Below are 22,481 nucleotides of genomic sequence, written 5' to 3'. Positions count from 1 at the left end.
GGAGCATGTGTGTCTGTTTGAGGAATGTCAAGGAGAACTTACTCCTATAAAGTGAGGGGGATAAATACAGGAAGTGAGAGAGATACAGAAAACATGTCATGTAGGGCCTTGAGGTCATTGTAAGGATTTTACTATAAGGAAGAGGAGATGGATTTGGAGGGGTTTGAGCAGGGGAATATTATAAGCCAATGTATGTTTTAACAGGGTCATTGCATTCGGAGGATATTTGGAGGGCTTTCAGCAGGAGAATGTCATAATCCAATGTATGTTTTAACAGGGTCATTCTGGTTGCTATCTTGAAGATCAACTGTGGAGTGCAAGGGAAGAAGCAGAGAAATCCTCTAAGAGGTCATTGTTAAACTTCAGGAAGGAGATGGTTGGCCTGGGTGGGGTGGAAATGGTGAAATTTTTGAAATACTTAAGAAGAATAGAAAAGTTCCTTGTGAGATGTGAGAAGAGAAGCCGCAAAGATTACTCTAAGGTTTGTAATGAGATTGACTTAACAAATTTGCCATTTACTAAGATGGGGGAGACAATGGGAAGAATAGGTCTGGGTACTGGATATCCAAAGAGGAGATGTCTCTGCAAGCTGAAAATTCAAGGGAAATGCCAGGGATTGAGGGAAAATGTGGGAACTGTCAATATATACATGAAATGTAAAGTTACAGGACTGTATGAGATCATAAAGGGATGGGTATAAATAGAGCAGGAAAGAGGTCCATTGGCTAAGTCTGTGGAATTCTAACACTCTGTGGAGTGGAAGAGAGAATAATAGGAGAGAAGGTGGAGACAGCCAGTGCATATAGATAGCTTCTTCAAGAAGTGTTTATAAAAAGGGAAGCATAGAGGTGGAATGGTAACTAGAAGGGGAAGTAGGGTAATTATTTTTTTTTATAATGGGAGATAGTATAGTATAATTACAGAATGATCTAGTAATGAGGAAACATTTAATGACTTAGGAGTAGGAGGGGACATTTCCTAGTGTGAGGTCCTTGAGTTGGTGAAAGGGGATGTGTCCTGGTATACAAGTTAGGGTGAGGAAGGAGCTAGGGGTTGGTTAGCTAGGAGTATGTCTGATTCTTTTACAGTAACAGGAGGAAGGTCAGAGTACAGCAAAGGGGAGATGTGGTGGAATGATGTGGAAGTTCTCACCATGAAGTTTCTCTCTGAAATACATAGCATATTTTCAGGTCCAGGGTCAGGTTCCAGCCCATGCTGAGGTCTGAAGAGAGGGGGTGGATGGGTGGAAAATAGCTTAAAGAACACTTGGAGGACCATAGGTAGGTGAGATGTGACTTTATTCGGCAGCTGTCTTACACTGTCTGTCTCTGTCTCGGCTGCTTGCTCCAGCCGCTTCCACGCACAGCTGCATGGCTGGCTCTCCCTTCAGGGTCAGCAGCTTAGCTCTTTCCCTTTGGGTGCAGGCAAGTGGAGCTGTGTCCTGACTCTCCCCTGTCTGTCTGCAAGACCAACAGCTCTGGCTCTCTCTCTCTCTTTCTCTGACCATGAGCATGCCAGTACAATGTGAGCAGGGCAATTATACCTTTTACAGACAACAGTGGCTTAGAGCCAAATGATGAGCCTTCCCATGTTATGGCTACATAGTGTGCGCCTGTGCTCCAATCCTGCTGAGTCATGCAGGATGTTCACCTTCCCTATGCCTGCTCGGCTGCAGCACAGCCATGTTTCTTACACTCCACCTGCTACTGAGGGAGTCCTTTTAGTGGGGACCCGTGCACATAGGGCAGCACCCTGGACCCATAGACCATAGCAACAATACAGGGAGCAACAACCTACTAATAGTATTCCTGCTGTGCTACTTATGATTATGAGAGTCCAACATAGATTAGAGTCCAGAGATGCCCACCATCTCTGCAGGGGGTCATCAGTAAAGTGTTTAATCACCTTAGCCCCCTCTGACACCCCTTGTAAAGCTGCCGTTATGTTCTGGTGGTTATCGGGAATAAATGTACAACATTGTGTCCCTATAAGAGCACAGGTGCCACCTTTGGCAGCTGTTAGTATGTCTAAGGCCATCCAGTTTTGCAGCACCACCTTCCTGATCTGATCAACCTTATCAGTTAGCAAATGGAAAGCAATTTGGGTATAATTCAGGACCCAAGCTGTGTGCTCTGCAAGGGCTGTAACTTGCATTTCTATAGTAATGACACCTGCTCCAGGGATAGTTATGGCTAAGGGGTAGAGCCACCAGGGGGCCCGCTGTACTCACAGAAACCAGCAATTCAGCACCTTCGTTATGTGGGTGACTAGGCAATGTGGGAATCACAGTGGCAGGCACATAAGGCCACCCCCAGGTACAATGTCCAGTCCAATTGGCTAGCAGATATGGCCATCCTTTGTCCCCACAGACCCATAAACTCCCATGGGGCACAAAGCCTGGGGCCCGGCCTTGATAAGGCCGCTTGTTCTACCACATCTCAGTGTGGTAACATGTGTTACGTTTACACAAACCTCAGCAGGCAATCATCCCACAGTGACTTTACCCCCGGTGTTGCTCTATACATTGTGGTACCTGCAATGGAGGCATCACGTGTTCTCCCCTTAGCCAGCACCATTCATCATGGACACTACTAGTCAGCCAGGGGATAGGCTTGCCGTGGGTTTTGTGACACTCCCTATCCAAAGTTCACCGTGTTGCATCCCAACCATTGTCCATGGGACCCCAAGTTTCCAGCCATGTCCAATTCTTCACAGAAGCTGAATTCATGTACCAGGGCAAGCTGTCCGCAGCTGCTGCTGGAAGGGTGGTGCAGATCCAACAGCTGGAGACATTGGTCACTTCGGCGTAAGTGTGGGCCCAGTCCATGATGCTGTTGGGGCATGTCAACCTATAGCCGAAATGACAAAGCAGGCACAGGTACTAACAAGGATAAATTATGTCCCTCAGGCAAAATACAGCAACTTTTCATCTCTGGATAACAATGCAGCTGCCAAGGGCTTCTGCCCTGTGCGATGGTACCACAGCTTATCAGCTTCCCATGGTTCTTTTGGGTTCTGTACGCATGGCAAAGTCACAGGAGAGCTCACGATAGGCCACACAGAAAGTACATATGTCCCCCAGAAGAAGGTCCCTTCCCTGGCTGTTCCTGTACAAACAGTTAATTGTGTAGACTACACATTAAATACCCAAGGAGTAACATGTAAGTCATACTACAGACCCTCCCTCCAGGGGGCTTTGATAGCCAGCCATCTTCAGTGAGGGGCTTGGAGGGTCCATGGGCAACACCAAATTTTTTTTCTTTGTTTCCCTACCTTTAGGGGTATTGGGGCAGGCAATAACAGATTACTGTTCGTCCCCATACACCTGGTTGGAGAATGTCATTCTTGCTCTCATAGATCTGGCCTCATGGCCTGGCCCTACATGGTCTGTGACTAACTAGCTAATTCTGTAACTTTCAGGTAATTAACCACAAGATTAAGCCTCGATAAACTGCCCAGCTATTGACATAGATTACCATAGGTGTCACCTCCTTGGTGATTACCATCCACACTGCTCTAAGTTTAGCTCATTGGCTGCTTTGTCCAACACATGGTATCAAACCGTGTAGTGTCAGTACGAGGCTGGACTGCAGCAGCAACCTAGGCAGCAGCAGTACTATGGCTAGACCTGTCTGTATACTATGCTCCATCAGGAATGGGGAGGTACCTCAGGTCCCACGGCCTTATCTTGCATTAGGACTATAGGCTTCAAGATCTCTTGTAACTCTGCTACTAAGGGACTTGGACTCAGTGTACTTTGCTGCTCCCCAAGTAGGCACCCCACTTTGCTCAAGTGGATGTCTGTGCCGTCCCAGTCTGCAGGGTTGTTACCCATGAACGTACCTACCCTGCTGTTGGGTAAGTCATCTACATGATGACTGTAGCCTGTCCTGCCATGTTCTTATGAGCCTGAAGGGCAGCATATGCAGTTACTAACTGTTTTCCCAGTCCAGGGGGTCGTTATCCATGAATGCACCCATTTTGCTATTACTAACTGCTTTTCTGTCAAGGAATACCAGAGCTCAACTCCCTTCCATAGTTGGGACCAAAAACCTACTGGCGTATTCAGGTGCCCTGTGTGCTGCTATAGGCCCTAACTGAAACTATCTGTGGTCACATGTACATCAAGTTCAAATGGGCACTCCTGGCTAACTACCCGTAAGGCTTTGTGCCTGCTAAATATCCCGGTTGGGTACCAGAAAGACTGTCTCAGCTGCATCATCTCAATGCCAGGCAGGGGGAATTGCCATTTCTAAACCTGCAAGAGAACCAGAGGTTAGCATAACATCATTAACAAGACCATGACATATGATGGGGCTATGCATATAGCCCTGCAGGAACACTGTGAAAGTCCATTGTCGCCCTCCCATAAAGGCAAACTGTTCTTGGCTCTGTGGAGCAATGTTAATGGAGAATGATGCATTAGCTAAGTCTACCACAAAGTGGTACTGTTCCAGTTTCATTGTCAAGTGGTCCATCAGATAAATGATGGAGGATACAGCTACATGCAGAGGGGGTGGTACTTTATTCATTTCCTGATAATCCACTGTCATCTGCCAAATCCCATTAGGCTTTCTGACTGGCCATACTGGGGAATTATAGGGGTATGGGTGCTACACATGATTTGCACCTCCTCTAACTTCTTAATAGTCTCAGTTATCTCCATATGCCCCCTGGCAAATGGTATTGACAAGTGGAGGTAACTCATTGGGGTTGTGGCAGAACTTGGGGCTGGTGATGTGTAGGCCCATGCAGTACCTGTTTTACTACACGAACTCAGAGTCTGAATTCTCTGGCTGTGGTGTGTAAGCCCATGCAAAATGTCTGCCCCTAGAATATAGTCAGGTATGGGAGAGACATACACAGCACATAGGCGGGCAGCCAAGTGGCCAATGCCAAGATGCAGAGACACAGGTTTCACTTTCACTGACTGGCCCTCATAACCATCAATAAATGCAGCTTTGCCCGGAAACCTACCCAGGTTCCCATAAATAAGACTGCAGTCTGCACCAGTACCTACCAGTGCTAGGACCCGCTGTACATTAGTTGGGGACCAGAGGATTGCCAGCTCCACATATGGCCTCTGGTCATCTGGTTCCCCCACAAGCCAGGCATTTCGGCCAGTTCCCTAATCAAACAGGAATGGCCCTACATCTTTGTCTGTCTGCAAATAGTCCTTGAGTTGAAGTGTCCAGGTGGGGCTGGTTTGAGCAACACTGTTTTGCCCCCTCTTGGGCATTTTCTAGAATTGCTGCTTCGGCGACAGTTGCCTCCACAGAGCCAATAGCATTCCACTGGGTTGCCTGTCAGTTTTCTCCTGAGCAACCCTAGCTGCAATTAAATCAATCCACATCTGCATGTGGGTCACCTGCTGGGGCCCCTTTTTATCTCATGGGGTGGTTACCTGTGGATGAGGAGTCTTCACCTTCTTTATGGTACAAACTCCCCAACGGCCTTCTGTCTCCCTGAGAGTTGCCTTAGTAATAGTCACTTCATGTATGCGGCGCCCCACATACAGGGTGAGAACAGTGGCTAGAGAGGCAAAAGCACTCAGGGGGGCTAAGCCCAGCATAAGGTCCCTTATGTGGGAGATAAAGTGTTCATCATCTGGCCCCAGGTATTTGGATCAAACATAGCCTGCGGCATAGCCAGCTCACGGGGTACTTGCACCAAATCAGTATACGACTGCTATCTACTGACAGTTTCCGCTATTTCACCTGCATCAGTTTAGACTGTAATTAAAGAAGCCAGCTTCTTCATCTTGGAGGCAGTGCAGGAAACGTGTCAGCTCCTTCATCGCAGAGATGGAGCATTCAGGCAGAGAGGGGCTCCCCTGGATGTTGCTGGCATTGCTTACCTAACTTCCACAACTCAGTGGGGGTATAAGCAAAATAAGAGGTGTGTTCCACCACTGTGGGGGGTCCCTGGGCTCTCCCCTGGGGTCCCATCAGATGCTCATATTCTACCTTCTGACAGATCACGGGGTGAGCCCGCAGCTGGGGAGCCTCCTTCTCCTCCTCGGCATCAGACCTAACAGGAGTTTCCAGCCGGGAGGATGGGCTCAAGGTCGCACTCACAGCTGTTGCTAACTCCTGTTCTGGACTGTTTATCTGGGCCTCTAAGTACCCTGCTTACACCTAGAGGTCCTTCACCCCCAGGTTTTGCTCCAAGCTGTGAATTTGGGCCCCCAGACATGTAGCTTGTGCCTGGAGGTCCCTTACCTGGGAAGCCTCCGGTAGAGATTGACAGTGCCATCAAAAACAACCATCCAACAGTGCCAGCGAAGGTGCGTTCCTTCTCAGTGCTGCGTGCTTCCAGCTGCTTCAGTACTTTCTCTATACTCTTGGTAGACCTGTCCACTGCCTCCCACATTTCCACTGGGGCCTATCCTAGCAGTACCACTTCCACTGGGTACCACAGCCAGTGCTGCGCCACACAGCTGACCTGGGAGCCCTCAGTGGCTGAAGACCCACTCATCTCATCCTGCCGATTATGCCAATTTTCAGGTCTAGGGTCAGGTTTCAGCCCATGCTGAGGTCCAAAGGGAGTGGGTGGATGGGTGGCAAATAGCTAAAAGAATGTATGTAGATGAAATATGGCTTTATTCAGCAGCTCTTTTACACTGTTTTTACTGTCTCGGCTGCTTCCTCCGGCCACTCCCATGTACAGCTGCACGGCTAGCTCTCCCTTCAGGGTCAGCAGCTCAACTCTTTCCCTCTGGGCACAAGCAAGCTGAGCTGTGTCTTGGCACCCCCCTGTCCATCTGCAAGACCGACAGCTCTGACTCTTTCTTTCTCTGGGTGTGAGTGTGCCTGTACAGTGTCAGCAGGGAAATTATACCTTTTACAAACAATAGTGGCTTACAGCCAAATGATGAGCCTTCCCATGTTATGGTTACATAGTGTGCGCCTGTGCTACAATCCCGCTGAGTCATGCAGGGTGTTTACCTTGCCTATGCCTGCTTGGCTGCAGTGCAGCCATGTTCCTTACACAAGGTCATGAACTGATTTATGTAGAGAAGGAAAGAAGTTTAAGGTGAGAAGGGAAGGAGTGATCACTGGAGTAGAGAAATGCAGTAGGGTTCCCTGCTTGAGGTCAGGCATCAATAATTTAAATCAAGACCAATCAGTGGGTTTATGTGCTTTTCTGCACCTTCATTTAGCTACAGGTGCAGAGTAGCTCACAGTTTACATCACAAATGGATTTAGGATTAGAGGACAAGGAGGTTGAGGGTATATGGTAAGAATTGATTATAATAATAGTTTATGGCAGCTAAGATAGGTATGGGGGAAGGGGAGCAATGAATAAAAACATGATCTATGGTAATGGATAAAAACATGGTCTCGGGTAGGTCCACAAGAGTGTTTAACTGAGGCCAGGAGCAGTGGTTCATGCCTGTAATCCCAGCACTCTGGGAGGCCGAGGCGGGTGGATCACTTGAGGCCGGGAGTTTGAGACCAGTCTGGCCAACATGGTGAAACCCTGTCTCCACTAAAAATACAAAAATTAACAGGGTGTGGTGGTGCATGTCTGTAATCCCAGCTACTAGGGTGGCTGAGGCAGGAAAATCGCTTGAACCCAGGAGGTGGAGGTTGGAGTGAGCTGAGATCATGTCACGGCATTCCAGCCTGGGAGACAGAGTGAGATTCCATCTCAAAAAAACAAAACAAAAACAGAGTGTTTAACTGAAGTAGAGTGGAGAACAAGATTGGGAAGTAGAGGCTAATGAACTGAAAAGCTAGAGGTTAGAAGAATTATCACCATGGCCATTGAAATTGCCAAGTAATGTGTCAGAAATATTATGAAAAAGTGATAGTGGCCAGGTGCTAATATTCTTCAAGACATGTTAGGGATGATTCAGGGGTCTGTAGATGGCTACAAAAAGGAAGGGTAGAAAGTAGTGGAGTCTGAGACATGATTTTCAAGACAAGAAGTTTTAAAGAAAGTAGGGACCATTGTTAGAGAAGTGGTACTGAAGAGAAAGCTGAACATTTATCCACATTCTAGACACAGGTGCAAGGACTGTGGGAAAGAAATCAGCTGTCACCTGAGAGGGCTGAAGGGAAAGCAGTAGCCTCAGGAAAAAGATAGTTTTCTTATTTATTTTTTTAGAGACAGGGTCTCACTCTATTGCCCATGCTGGAGAGCAGCGTCATGATCATAGCTCACTGCAGCCTCAGACTCCCAGGGTCAGGTGATCCTTCCACCTCAGCTACCAAGTAGCTGGGACTATAGGTACATGCCACCACTCCCAGGTTTTTTTTTGTTTTTTTTTTTTTTTTTAAACTTTTGTAGAGACAGGATCTCACTATGTTACTCAGGCTGGTCTTGAACTCCTGGGCTCAAGTGATCTTCCCACCTCAGCCTCCCAAAGTGCTAGGATTATAGGCATGAGCCACCATGCCTGGCCTAGAGACAGTTTTCAATTAGAGCAACAAGGTAAAAGGGTTATTCAGAGAAGAGATTGTGTTTACAGGTGGTTCAGCTGATAGTGGCCTGTCAATTCCAGAGGGAATAGTTGAAAGGTTTTGAAAATTAGGGAAAGGAAGAAATGGAATCCAATTAAGAGATGTACAGCTCTATAAGGAGATGAAAGTGGGAGGAGATGATCTTGGGCTCCAGAAGATGACTTACCTAAATGGAGATATTGGAAATGATGGCATTGGTCATTGTGGTCTCAAAGTGAAGCACGACGGTGAGGATCTGAGCATTGAGGTGGAAAGGTCAGGATATGACAAGGTTGTGTGGAGCTCTGGGGCACATTTGGAAAATTCGTTAGTAAAGCCATCAAGGCTTAGAGTTTTTTGTTGGAAAGTTTTCAATTATGGATTCAATTTCTTTGCTAGATCTAGGACTCTTCAGATTTTCAATTTCTTCTTTTGTCAGTTTTGGTAAGTTGTATTTTTCAAAGAATTTGTTCATTTTTCAAATTTGTTGGCATTAAGTTGTTAATAATAGCTTTTTTTTTTTTTTTTTTTGTGATAGGGTCTCACTGTCTCACCCAGGCTGGAGTGCAGTGGCACGATCTTGGTGCATTGCAACCTCCGCCTCCCAGGTTCAAGCAATTCTCCTGACTCAGCCTCCCGAGTAGCTAGGGAGTTTTTGTATTTTTGTATTTTTAGTAGAACCAGGGTTTCACCACGTTGGCCAGGGTGGTCTCGAACTCCTGACCCCAGGTGATCCACCTGCCTTGACCTCCCAAAGTGCTGGGATTACAGACGTGAGCCATCATGCCTAGCTATATGATTTTTTAAACCCCTTACTTATATATAGTATATGCCCAGTAAATATTTATTGAATGAATGTTGTTCACTAATATAAAGTCAGAAAAATGTTCGATCTCCCAGTAAGTAGTTTAGTGTTGATAATTTAGGTTTACTTTGTAAAATTGCTTAGGTTTATAGAAAAGGAAACACAAAAGATGGAATGGAATGTAATTTCTATTCAAGATCACATAATTTTTATTTCTTAATATCGTCTATTATGTTTATACATTTCAGTTGTATAAAATAAACAGAAAACTCTTTAGATTTGAATATTACAGATCTTTAAATGGAATTTTTGTAAAATATTTTGGAAAATGCTGTCCTTGCATTTAGGGAGGGTACCTCACATTTAGAATTGTTCAAAAGTTTAATTCTAGTGTAATCCTAGTAATTCTAATCATGTATTAGACTTATTTATGACTCTTTGAATGAGAGTCAGTATTTACTACAAGAATGTGCCACTACACCCGGCTAAGTTTTGTATTTTTAGTAGAGATGGGGTTTCACCATGTTGGCCAGGTTGGATCTTTTTAATGTCTGTAGATTTAATAATAATCTGTTTTTTTAAAATTTATTTAATTAATATTTTTCTCTTTATTGATCAGTGTTACTAGAAGTTTATCAATTTGATTAAGCTTTTCAAAGAATCAATTTTTGTCTTTGTTATTTCTATTATATGTATGTTTTCTCTTTCATTAACTTTGCTATTTTATTTTATTATTTCCTTCTTTCTCCTTTGGGTTTAATTTGTTGCTCTTTTGCTTGATTATAGAGTTCTGTTACAGATTTACAACCTTCCTTTTTTCTCATAAATGTGTTTAGAACTATATAATTTTCCCTAAGTACTGCTTCGGCTGCATTCCATGTTTTTATATTTCATGTTTTCATTATCATTATGATCAAAATATTTTCTAATTTTCCCCATGATTACTTGTTTATGGGTTATTTAAAAATATGTTACTTAATTTCTGAACATTGGAGATTTTAGGTTTTTTTGTTATTGAATTCTGATTTAATTTCACAACATGGATAGTATATACTATAAGATGTATTAATATATGTATATTGACTATATTGACAATATGACATCAATCCTTTGCTTATTTTGCATGATATTTTTTAAAAAACTAATTGGAGATATATCTTATGAGTAGAAGGCATAAGAATTAGTGATGGATTATTGGGATAAGGGTGAGGCAAATAAGGAGGTCAACACTACACAGGTCATATTTTGTGTTTTTTATGGTCCTTGACACTTGTGATCATATATTAGAATTACTTATGACTCTTTGAATGAGAGTATTTACAAAACCTACTGGCCATGAAATTTCCCAAGTACTTTGGGAAATGCCTACTAGACCCTTTCTTTTACATGTAGGGAGGGTATCTTATATTTATAATAGTTCATATATTAAATTCCAGTTATGAAAACTTGTATTTAAAGCAATTTGCTTTTTCCTTTAGGGCACAGTTTATATCATTTTTTTGTTTTGTTTTGTTTTTGTTTGTTTGAGACGGAGGTTTGCTCTGTTGCCCGGGCTGGAGTGCAGTGCCATGATTGGGCTCACTGCAATCCCCACCTCCCGGGTTCAAGTGATTCTCCTGCCTCAACCTCCCATGTTGTTGGGATTACAGGTGCCTGCCACCATGCCCAGCCAATTTTTGTATTTTTAGTCGCGGGGTTTCACCATGTTGGCCAGGGTGGTCTTGAACTCCTGACCTCAGGTGATCCGCCCGCCTTGACCTCCAAAAGTGCTGGGATTACAGACCTGAGCCCCTGTGCCCAGCTATATCATTTTTTAAACACCTCACTTATATATAGTATATGCCCAATAAATATTCATTGAATGAATGTTTTTCACTAATATAAAGTCAGAAAATGTTCGATCTGCCAGTAAGTAGTTTAATGTTGATAATTTAGGTTTACCTTGTAAAATTGCTTAGGTTTATATAAAAGGAAACACAAAAGATGGAATATAATTTCTATTCAAGATCACATAATTTATATTTCTTAATATCTTCTATTATGTTTATACATTTCAGTTGTATAAAATAGAAAACTCTTTAGATTTGAATATTACAGATCTTTAAATGGAATTTTTGAAAAATATTTTGGAAAATGCTGTCCTTGCATTTAGGGAGGGTAACCCACATTTAGAATTATTCAAAAGTTAAATTCTAGTTATGAAATCCTCCATTTAAAGCAATCTTTGTTTTCTTCAGCTCTTCTCTTTACATTTAATATAAATTAGTTTTCTGAAATCTAACATTTTAAGCTAAAATTTCAAGAGTCACCTCTTGTTGCCAAATAATACCTTCTTCCTTACATGTAAGCTTAAGTATCACTATTAATGGAAGAGAAAATGTATGTTTCTAATGCTGCAATTATGGTGCTTGATTTTGGAGGAAAGTCATTGATTTGGCAAGAAAATTCTATAGCAATAACTGTCTTTCACTAGATAGTGGACAAAACACTGTCTTTGTGTTCAAGATCAAAATGTTCCTGCTTTTCTGATGTAAGTTTCCTGTTTCATTTTTAATGGCATGATCCAATTATTTTGATATGTTGATAGCAAAGTGTCTTTGGTGTATCAAGTATAATGCTTAATTGTTTGCATCCTATCAAATGTAATGCCACCATTGAATTTTTCCCTTAAGTCACTCAAGTACTCAAGCAGCTAATAAAAAGCCCAATTCTTAGTCTTATTGTAAAAACAGTCCCAGGCAGTTGAATTGGCAATCAATTGTTTCTGTAAATTCCTTCTTTACCAAATAATTCGTTAAGTTCACATGTATCTAGTACAGAGAAGATGCAGGAAGCCCCCTGAATTTTCTGAAAGGCAGGAACCTTAAACTATTCAGGGCGATAAACTACATGGCTCTGTGTTATTTTATACAATATAATTTAATTTTTTTACTCAATATATGGTAATGGTCCTGTTGTGGTCTGGCATCTTCTGGGCACTTACTTCAACTTTAGAACCTAATACTATTCCAGGGTTAGATTCCAAAGGTAACATAAGGACAAAAGTAATGAGGGTGGCCGGGTGTACTGGCTCATGCCTGTAATCCCAGCACTTTGGCAGGCCAAGGTGGGTGGATCACCTGAGGTCAGGAGTTCGAGACCAGCCTGGCCAACATGGCAAAACCCTGTCTTTACTAAAAATACAAAAATCAGCCAGGTGTGGCGGGACGTGCCTGTAATCCCAGCTACTCGGGAGGCTGAGGCAAGAGAATCGGCTTGAACCCAGGAGGTGGAGCTTGTGGTGAGCCGAGATTGCACCACTGCATTCCAGCCTGGGTGACAGAGCAAGACTCTGTCTCAAACAAGCAAAAAAAAATTATTAGTATCATCTGAGAGGTTATTCAAAATGCAAATTTTTAGGCTTATTGAATCAGGGTCTATGGTGGTGGATTCTTAAGAATCTGGTTTTAACAAGCTGTTAAATCAAGTTTAGCCTAAAGCTGCCTCCTTACATAGTTTAAATTCGGCTTAAAGTTCTTCTCTAGACATCGCGAACTGTAACCTAAATGGAATTATAAACCCGCCGTACCCTACTCTTGTGCCAACCACTGGGTTTTGGCCAATCAAATGTGGCCAACCGCTCAAACCATGTTCAAATAAGGCAAACACGAAGCTGTAACCAATCTGGCTGTTTCTGTACCTCACTTCTATTTTCTGTATTTAACTTTCCTTTTTCTGTCTTCCACTATGTGGCTGCGCTGAAGTCTCTGAGCCTACTCTGGCTCGGGAGACTGCCCGATTCACAATTGGTTCTTTGCTCAAGTAACTCTTTTAAATTTAATTTGGATAAAGGTTTTTTTTTTGTTTGTTTTGTTTTGTTTTTGTTTGTTTGTTTTTTTAACAAAGCTCTTTGGGTGATTTTGATGTATGCTTAAGTTTGAGAATCTTTGCAGCATTCCCCACCCCTTATTCTAGCAGAGAGTTTGATGGTTATGTTTATGGAAAATTGGTTTGTAGGCCCAGATACCCAGATGTTCCTATTGTTTCAGAATCTCAAACTTGAGTGACCATGGAATTACGTAAATAGAGGACTTGTCTTAGTCTGTTTTGTGTTGCTATAACAAAATACCAGAGACTGGGTACTTTATAAAGAAAAAAAATTATTTTCTTTTTTTTTTTTTTTTTTGGTTTTTCATTTCTTTTTTTCTTTCTTTTTTTTTTTAATTATACTTTAGGTTTTAGGGTACATGTGCACAATGTGCAGGTTTGTTACATATGTATCCATATGCCATGTTGTTTTGCTGCACCCATTAACTTGTCATTCAGCATTAGGTATATCTCCTAATGCTGTCCCTCCCCCCTCCCCCCACTCCACAACAGTCCCCGGAGTGTGATGTTCCCCTTCCTGTGTCCATGAGTTCTCATTGTTCAGTTCCCACCTATGAGTGAGAACATGCGGTATTTGTTTTTTTGTCCTTGCGATAGTTTACTGAGAATGATGATTTCCAGTTTCATCCATGTCCCTACAAAGGGCATGAACTCATCATTTTTTATGGCTGCATAGTATTCCATGGTGTATATGTGCCATATTTTCTTAATCCAGTCTATCGTTGTTGGACATTTGGGTTGGTTCCAAGTCTTTGCTATTGTGAATAGTGCCTCAATTAACATACGTGTGCATGTGTCTTTATAGCAGCATGATTTATAGTCCTTTGGGTATATACCCAGTAATGGGATGGCTGGGTCAAATGATATTTCTAGTTCTAGATCCCTGAGGAATCGCCACACTGACTTCCACAATGGTTGAACTAGTTTACAGTCCCACCAACAGTGTAAAGTGTTCCTTTTTCTCCACATCCTCTCCAGCACCTGTTGTTTCCTGACTTTTTAATGATGGCCATTCTAACTGGTGTGAGATGGTATCTCACTGTGGTTTTGATTGGCATTTCTCTGATGGCCAGTGATGATGAGCATTTTTTCATATGTTTTTTGGCTGCATAAATGTCTTCTTTTGAGAAGTGTCTGTTCATGTCCTTTGCCCACTTTTTGATGGGGTTGTTTGTTTTTTTCTTGTAAATTTGTTTGAGTTCATTGTAGATTCTGGATATTAGCCCTTTGTCAGATGAGTAGGTTGCAAAAATTTTCTCCCATTCTGTAGGTTGCCTGTTCACTCTGATGGTAGTTTCTTTTGCTGTGCAGAAGCTCTTTAGTTTAATGAGATCCCATTTGTCAATTTTGGCTTTTGTTGCCATTGCTTTTGGTGTTTTAGACATGAAGTCCTTGCCCACGCCTATGTCCTGAATGGTATTGCCTAGGTTTTCTTGTAGGATTTTAATGGTTTTAGGTCTAACATATAAGTCTTTAATCCATCTTGAATTAATTTTTGTATAAGGTGTAAGGAAGGGATCCAGTTTCAGCTTTCTACATATGGCTAGCCAGTTTTCCCAGCACCATTTATTAAATAGGGAATCCTTTCCCCATTTCTTGTTTTTGTCAGGTTTGTCAAAGATCAGATAGTTGTAGCTATGCGGCGTCATTTCTGAGGGCTCTGTTCTGTTCCATTGATCTATGTCTCTGTTGTGGTACCAGTACCATGCTGTTTTGGTTACTGTAGCCTTGTAGTATAGTTTGAAGTCAGGTAGCGTGATGCCTCCAGCTTTGTTCTTTTGGCTTAGGATTGACTTGGTGATGCGGGCTCTTTTTTGGTTCCATATGAACTTTAAAGTAGTTTTTTCCAGTTCTGTGAAGAAAGTCATTGGTAGCTTGATGGGGATGGCATTGAATCTATAAATTACCTTGGGCAGTATGGCCATTTTCACGATATTGATTCTTCCAACCCATGAGCGTGGAATGTTCTTCCATTTTTTTGTATCCTCTTTTATTTCATTGAGCAGTGGTTTGTAGTTCTCCTTGAAGAGGTCCTTCACATCCCTTGTAAGTTGGATTCCTAGGTATTTGATTCTCTTTGAAGCAATTGTGAATGGGAGTTCACTCATGATTTGGCTCTCTGTTTGTCTGTGATTGGTGTACAAAGCAGATGACATGATTGTATACCTAGAAAACCCCACTGTCTCAGCCCAAAATCTCCTTAAGCTGATTAGCAACTTCAGCAAAGTCTCAGGATACAAAATCAATGTACAAAAATTATTTTCTTATAATTCTGGAGGCTGGGAAGTCCAAGATCAAGGTGCTGGCAGGTTCCATGTCTGGTGAGGGCTGCTCTCTGCTTTCAGGATGGCACATTGATGCTTCATCCTCTGGAGAAAAGGAACATTGTGTCCTCACATGGTGGAATGTAGAAGGGCAAAAAAGGACAAACTCCCTCCAAGCCCTTTTATAGGAGCATTATTTTTTCATTCATAAGGGCAGAGTAACTCAAGTGTTTTTCTCCAAGGGCTTTTTACTTCTGCCATCCATCTGTGATGCCTTTGCAATCTAATCTTGCATAATATATAATCTCACACTGTCATTACAACATCGTGATTTACTAGAGTGATTAAAACTTTGTGGTATACCGCAGTATTTCTAGTTAAACTGAGGGGTAAACTGCAGATGATTTTAATGTCAACCATAATTTTAAGACATTTTTTCTAAAATATATCTTTCCCCTGATTTATTTGGTAGATTGTAATAATGCTAGATACTTCCTTTGATAATTTGAGATATTAACATATTTCAAAATGATCCTTATGGATATCATTGTTTACTAGTATTCATAAAGAATATTTATATTAATGGGCTAAATCTGTACAAGTTAGGAAATATTTTAAGGATATAGCAATTTGCTTACCAGTTAAGGACTGGGACTGGTGGAAGTTGTTTGCACAGCTGGGAAAAATCTTTTATCACTGATATTAAAATTGCCAGCTCAAGGGGATATGAAAAAACAGGCTAACTTCTAGTTTGTTTTACCATTGTTTTAAACTTCTGTACAAAAAAATACAGCCCTTTGTTGACTATACTCATGGCAGACTAATCCCATGACCCCATCCTTGGTATACCACTCTAATACAGAGTACTAGAGAGAATAATATAATGAATATCTTTCTACTTATCTTCTGGCTTAGTCAAATCTTAATATTTTATCATAGTGACTTTAGATTTTTATTATAATGAAATAAAACATTACGTTTATAACTGAAACTCCTGTGTAATTTTTTCCTCTGTTCTCTTCCTAGAGGTAGCCACTATGTTAAATTTAATTTTCTGCATTCCTATGCATATTTTTATCTTTTATCTTGGTGTACATATGCACGTACTGCAAAACAGTATGGCTTCTGCATATCCATAAACAATACAGTATTATTATTATTAATTAGGCTTTTAATTTTCAGGTAATTGTATGTTCACATGCAATTGTAAGAAATAATACAGAGATCCCTTGTACTCTTAACCCGGTTTCTCCCAGTGGTTCTCCCGGTTTCCAATTGCAAAATTATAGAGCAATGATTACAACCAAGATGTTGACATTAATATAGTGAAGATATAGAACACTTCTATCACTAAAAGGATTCCTCATGTTGCTCTTTTACAGCCACACCTACCTTCCTCTTGCCCCATCCATTTTTTAACCACTGGCAACCACAAATCTGTCCTCCATTTCTAGAATTTTGTCATTTCAGGAATGTTATGTAAATGGAATCATATGGTATGTGTAACCTTTTGATATTGGCCCTTTTTCACTCAGTGTATTTCTCTGCAGATTCATCCAGGTTGTTTCACATATCAAAAGTTGTTCCTTTCTAGTGATGGGTAGTATTCCATGGTATGGCTATACCACAATTGTTTTGTTTTCAGTTTGAGACTGTGAAGAATAAAGCTATAAACATTTGTGTACAGGTTTTTATGTGAACAGATTTTCAATTTTCTGGGATAAATGCCCAGCAGTTAATGATGGGTCAAGTGGTAGTTGCATGTTTAGTTGTTTCCCCTTATTTAAAAAAAAGTGGTGAAATACACATAACATTAAATTTACCATCTTAACTATTTTGAAGTATACAATTCAGTGGTATTAAATACATTTATAATGTTGTGCAACTATCACCGCTATCTTTGGAACTCTTATCAGCGTGTAAAGCTGAAATTATATCCATTAAACATTAATCCAATCCGTTAAAGTGTTTCCAGTAAATCCCCGTTACCTCTGGTAACCACCCTTCTACTTTCTGCCTCTATGAGTTTAACTACTCTAAGAACACTAAATAGAACCATGCAATACTTTTCTTTTTGTGACTGGCTTATTTCCCTTAGCTCAGGTTTCATCTATGTTATAGCATATGTCAGAATTTTCTCCCTTTTTAAGCCGGAATAGTATTTCATTGTATGTACATACCACGTTTTTGCTTATCCATTCATTTATCAATGAACACTTGGGTTATTGCCATGTTTTAGCTATTGTGAATAATGCTGCTATCAACATGGGTGCACAAATACATGTTGGAGTTCTGCTTTCAAATCTTTTGGGGATGTGTATCCAGAAAAGGAACTGCTGAATATATGGTAATTCTTTTTAAATTTTTGAGGAATTGCCATTTGTTTTCCACAGAGGCTGCACTATTTTACATTTCCACCAATAGTGCACCAAGGTGCTGATTATTCCACACCCTTGTCAACACTTGCTATTCTCTGTTTTTTTTTTATAGTAGCCATTTTAATGGGTGTGAGGTGGCATCTCAACGTTAGTTTTAATTTGCATTTCCCTAAAGATAAGTGGTATTGAGCATCTTACATGCTTATTGGCCATTTGTGTAACTTCTTTGAATAAATGTCTGTTCAAATCCCTCATCCATTTTTGAATTGTTTTTGTTGTTGAGTTTTAGGAGTTCTCTATATACTGGATATTAAGCTCTTGTCAGATATAGAATTTGCAAATATTTTCTCCCTTTCTGTGAGTTGCCTTTTTACTCTGACAATGTTTTTGATGCTTAAACATTTTTAAATTTTCATGAAGTTAAATTTATCTATTTTTTCTTCTGTTGCTTGTGCCTTTGGTGCCATATCCAATAAATTATTGTCAAATCTAATGTGAAGCTTTTCCTTATGTCTTCTTCTAAGAACATCATAGTTTTAGGTCTCACATTTAGGTATTTGATTCATTTTGAGTTAAGTTTTTCTATATGGTGTTTGGTAAGGGTTCAGCTTCATTATTTTGCATGAGGATATCCAGTTTTCCTACTACCATGTGCTGAAAAGACTGTCCTTTCCCTATTGAATGGCCTTGGCACCTGTGATATTGTGATTTATAACAAGAAATAAACACAGTATTAGGTTTTCATCCTTATTTCCTGACATACAACTCCTAAAATCCTTGGAATCTCCAAAGTGATGTGTCTTTTTGTATACCCGTGCATTGACTGATGACTGGAAGTCCCTAGGTAGTTTTAGGATGGGAGCTGGTCACCAGAAGGACCAAGGCATGATTAGAGGATTGGAACGTTCACCTCATCTCCCAATCCTCAGGGAGAGGAAAGGGGCTGCAGGTTAAGTTGATCACCAATGACCAATAATTTAGTCAATCAAGTCTATTAAATGAAGCCTCTATAAAATTCCAAAAGAAACTGAATCGGGGGAGCTTCCTGATAACTGAACATGAGGAGGTTCCTGGAGGGCGGTGCCCCAGAAAGGGCATGGAAGTTCTGTACCCCTTCCCTCCACCTTTCCTTATGTATCTCTTTATCAGGTGTCCATCATATCCTTTGCAATATCCTTTATAATAAACTAGTAAACATGTTTTCCTGAGTTCTGTGAGCCATCCTGTCAAATTAATCAGAATTGGGACGTGGGTCATGGGAACCCCAATTTATAGTCTACTGGTCAGAAGTATAGATGACAATTTATTACTTGTGTCTGAAATGAGGGCACCCTTGTGGAACTGAGCCCTCAACTTGTGGTGTCTGATGCTATCTCCAGCTAGATAGTGTCAGAATTGAATTGAGTTAGGGGACACCGAGCTGGTGTTCCATAAAGAATCTGCCAAAGACTTGGTTGCTTGTGGGGAGAAATCCCCACCCACATTTTGGTGACTAGAGGTCACAGAAGTGATCTGTGTTGTAAGTAAAAAATCAAGTGTTTTTCCTCTCAGAGCACCCTTGTTAAAAAAATCATTTGACCAAGTATGTGAGGGTTTATATGCCTGCCTTTATGCCAGTGCCACACTGTTTTGATTACTGTAGCTTTGTAGTAAGTTTTGATATTAGAAAGTGTGAATCCTCCAGCTTTGTTCTTCATTTTCGAGATTGTTTTGACTATTCAAGTTCCCTTGAAATCCCATATGAATTTTAGAATTTAAAAAAAATTCTGCAAAAACTGTCATTGAAATTTTAATAGAAGTATATTTCAACATGACATTTGGGGGGACAAATACCCAAACTATATCCACATGCATTTAGGGATGATGGCCATCACCTACTCTAGTGTTGTAAGATTTAAATGTCATCAGAGACAAGCCATTCATACAAAGACTTGGAAATACCTTTCCTAGCTGTGGTTCTCTGGGCAGCTTCACCTTGCATGAATGACTTCTTCCACCTGGGTCCACCATTTCAATGCATTTGTCATCATCTATCATCATCACCATCACAGTAGCTAATATTTACTAAACCTTACTATTTTCCAGGCACCATGTAAATTACTTTACATGCATTATTTTACTTGTTTCTCATAACAACCTTATAAAGTAGACACTATAATTTATCTCCATTTTATACTCAAGGAAACCAAAGCCTAAAACAAATTAAATGCTCGCTCAGAGCAACTAACCAGGATTCACACTCAGGAAATCACAGCCCAGCTTTCAAGCTCTTAACCACTGTGCTGCATTGCATTTCTTTATTACTTTATGATTATTTTTTAATTTGCAAAAGGAAGAGATAGAAGTCTAATTATAAGAATGTCATTTATATAGCATCAAAGAAAAATCAGGAGCATTTTCGATAAAAATCTCTATATTGTGTGTGATTTAAAATCCTCAGTCACTGACTTGGGCTCAAAATAGTGTGCTTATCCATTAGTTATTTTTCCTCCCACCTTCAAAAATTATTAATATGTAAACATTCTTAAAAGTGTGGAAACATGCCATAATGTAACATTATTTTTGCATATTCCTATCTTTATTCTTATGGATGTCTTTTGCTTTTACTTGTTGCAGTTTTAGTGTACATATAATTTAACTTTTTTTAAGATTAGCATTATAAGCATGTTTCCATACTATATAATCTTTATAATGATCATTTGAGTAGATGTGTTATAATTTACTTACCCATTCTCCTACTGTTAGACATAATACTTGCACAAATCACTTTCAAAGAACATTTTCATGCATATTACTTTTTCTTTCATTTGAGTTATTTTCCCAAGATAAATTTCTTGTGGGGGGATATTACTAGGCCAGTGGGCTGATCATTTCTATGGTTTCTTATACTGTTTAATATCAGACACATGGTTAGAATTGGGAGTGCTGACTGAATCAGAGCCAAATGAGGTCATTACAGCACTGTCTGTATAGAGATATTTTCATGACATATCAATATATTGCCGACGATTGAAGTTAGAGGTTTAGTTGCCGAATGTCTTAACTTCTTGGCGTTCTCTATGGTTGTTCTAATGGTTGATGTGGTTAGGTCTGGTGCATGACCCCACATCTATCTGAGATTTATACTCCTTGAATTGCAGTAATAGTCAGTGTACATTTTAATCATTGAAATAATTATAGGTTTTTTTATTCCTCTGGAAAACAATTATTTGTTAGCATTTCATGCATATTACTTTTTCTTTCATTTGGGTTATTTTCCCAAGATAAATTTCTTATGGGGGGATATTACTAGGCCAGTGGGCTGATCATTTCTATGGTTTTTTATACTGTTTAATATCAGACACATGGTTGGAAATGGGAGTGCTAACTGAATCAGAGTCAAATGAGGTCATCACAGCACTGTCTCTATAGAGATATTTTCATGACCTATCAATATATTGCCGACAATTGATGTTAATTAGAGGTTTACTTGCCGAATGTCTTAACTTCTTGGCGTTCTCTATGGTTGTTCTAATGGTTGATGTGGTTAGGTCTGGTGCATGACCCCACATCTATCTGAGATTTATACTCCTTGAATTGCAGTAATGTTCAGTATACATTTTAATCATTGAAATAATTATAGGTTTTTTCATTCCTCTGGAAAACAATTATTTGTTAGCATTTTTAAAACCTCAGAGGACAAAATAGAATTTAATGAAGGGAAAATAGAACATAGAGATGTGGACAAAGGGAAGTATCATGACATGCTTATGATCTTTGTCTAATTGTGCCCACCCTGCTATGCTGCTGACCGTCACACTAATCCATTAGGGCTTCACAGGGGAGCACGAGCCAGGTGTTCATGACTTGCTGAACTGATTTCTTGGAGTTTGGATGATGTACAAGTGACTAGCTATATATGCATGTGCCGAATTAGACAAACCTCCTTCAGTTTCAATTGGATGGTCCTACCTACCCTTTTTTTGCTCTTGCACTTCTTCAGCTTAGCCAGCAGGCCTTGAACCCTAGTGTAGTGCCCCAAGCAAGCCACTCTCTTGGTGCTGTGGTCATGGCCTCTGTTGAGGCACCCTGGATCTCATCACTCATCCCTTTGCCCCAGAACCTTGATAGGCAACTCTTCCTTATTAGGGAAAGCGTGTATCACTAAATTCTTGATGGAGACTGAAGCCAATATTTTATTACATATTGATATTTTTAGAGATACCAAACTTAAGATATTAAGCAATGACATCAGACCCAATATCAGATTTCTCAATGAGACATTTTGAGTGTGGCTGTTTGTTTCTTTCCTCATTTTACACTGTGAAGGTTAATGTCACATGTTGCCTCATACATCGCCTAAGCTCACCTGTTCTGCCTGCCAGTGACTGTGGCTTCAGTTGTTGCTCACAGCTGTTCAGGTGCAGATCACCTGCTCTTAACTTCTCCATTGGCTACTTGCTCTGTCTTTTGTACTCAAAACCCAAGAGTTGGATATTTTATCTTTCTAGTTCCACTTCTCATTGGGTCCATGGAGGTCTCCTGGCCTGACGCTCCTATGGGCAATGGTGACAAGGCAAAAATGAAGTATGAAAGAGACACTGGTGAATATCCCATCACATAACTGCCAGTGTTGATTTACTGTTTCTTGCCTCTTTGTTGACAATTGGTGCTTCACTCCATTTTCTCAGCTGCTGCTTTGCCTTATTATGGTGGTGATTATGGTATTCTAGCCTGGCTA

General features: G+C 40.6%; 1 protein-coding gene across 2 annotated transcripts in view; it reads left to right on the top strand.

The window, feature by feature from the left end:
* The first annotated feature begins 372 nt into the window (after positions 1-372).
* Positions 373-22,481, top strand: part of LOC116485032 (uncharacterized) — a 221,939-nt gene continuing 199,830 nt past the window's right edge. For both annotated transcript variants that reach the window (XM_058429239.1, XM_058429238.1), the window contains exon 1: positions 373-481. In XM_058429239.1, the coding sequence (XP_058285222.1) occupies positions 374-481 (108 nt within the window). In that variant the 5' untranslated portion in view covers position 373. The remainder of the gene's footprint in view (positions 482-22,481) is intronic.

Source organism: Hylobates moloch, unplaced genomic scaffold, assembly GCF_009828535.3.
Source record: "Hylobates moloch isolate HMO894 unplaced genomic scaffold, HMol_V3 SCAFFOLD_16, whole genome shotgun sequence".
In the NCBI taxonomy this organism is placed as follows: domain Eukaryota; kingdom Metazoa; phylum Chordata; class Mammalia; order Primates; family Hylobatidae; genus Hylobates; species Hylobates moloch.
This window is presented reverse-complemented; position numbering and strand designations above follow the sequence as displayed.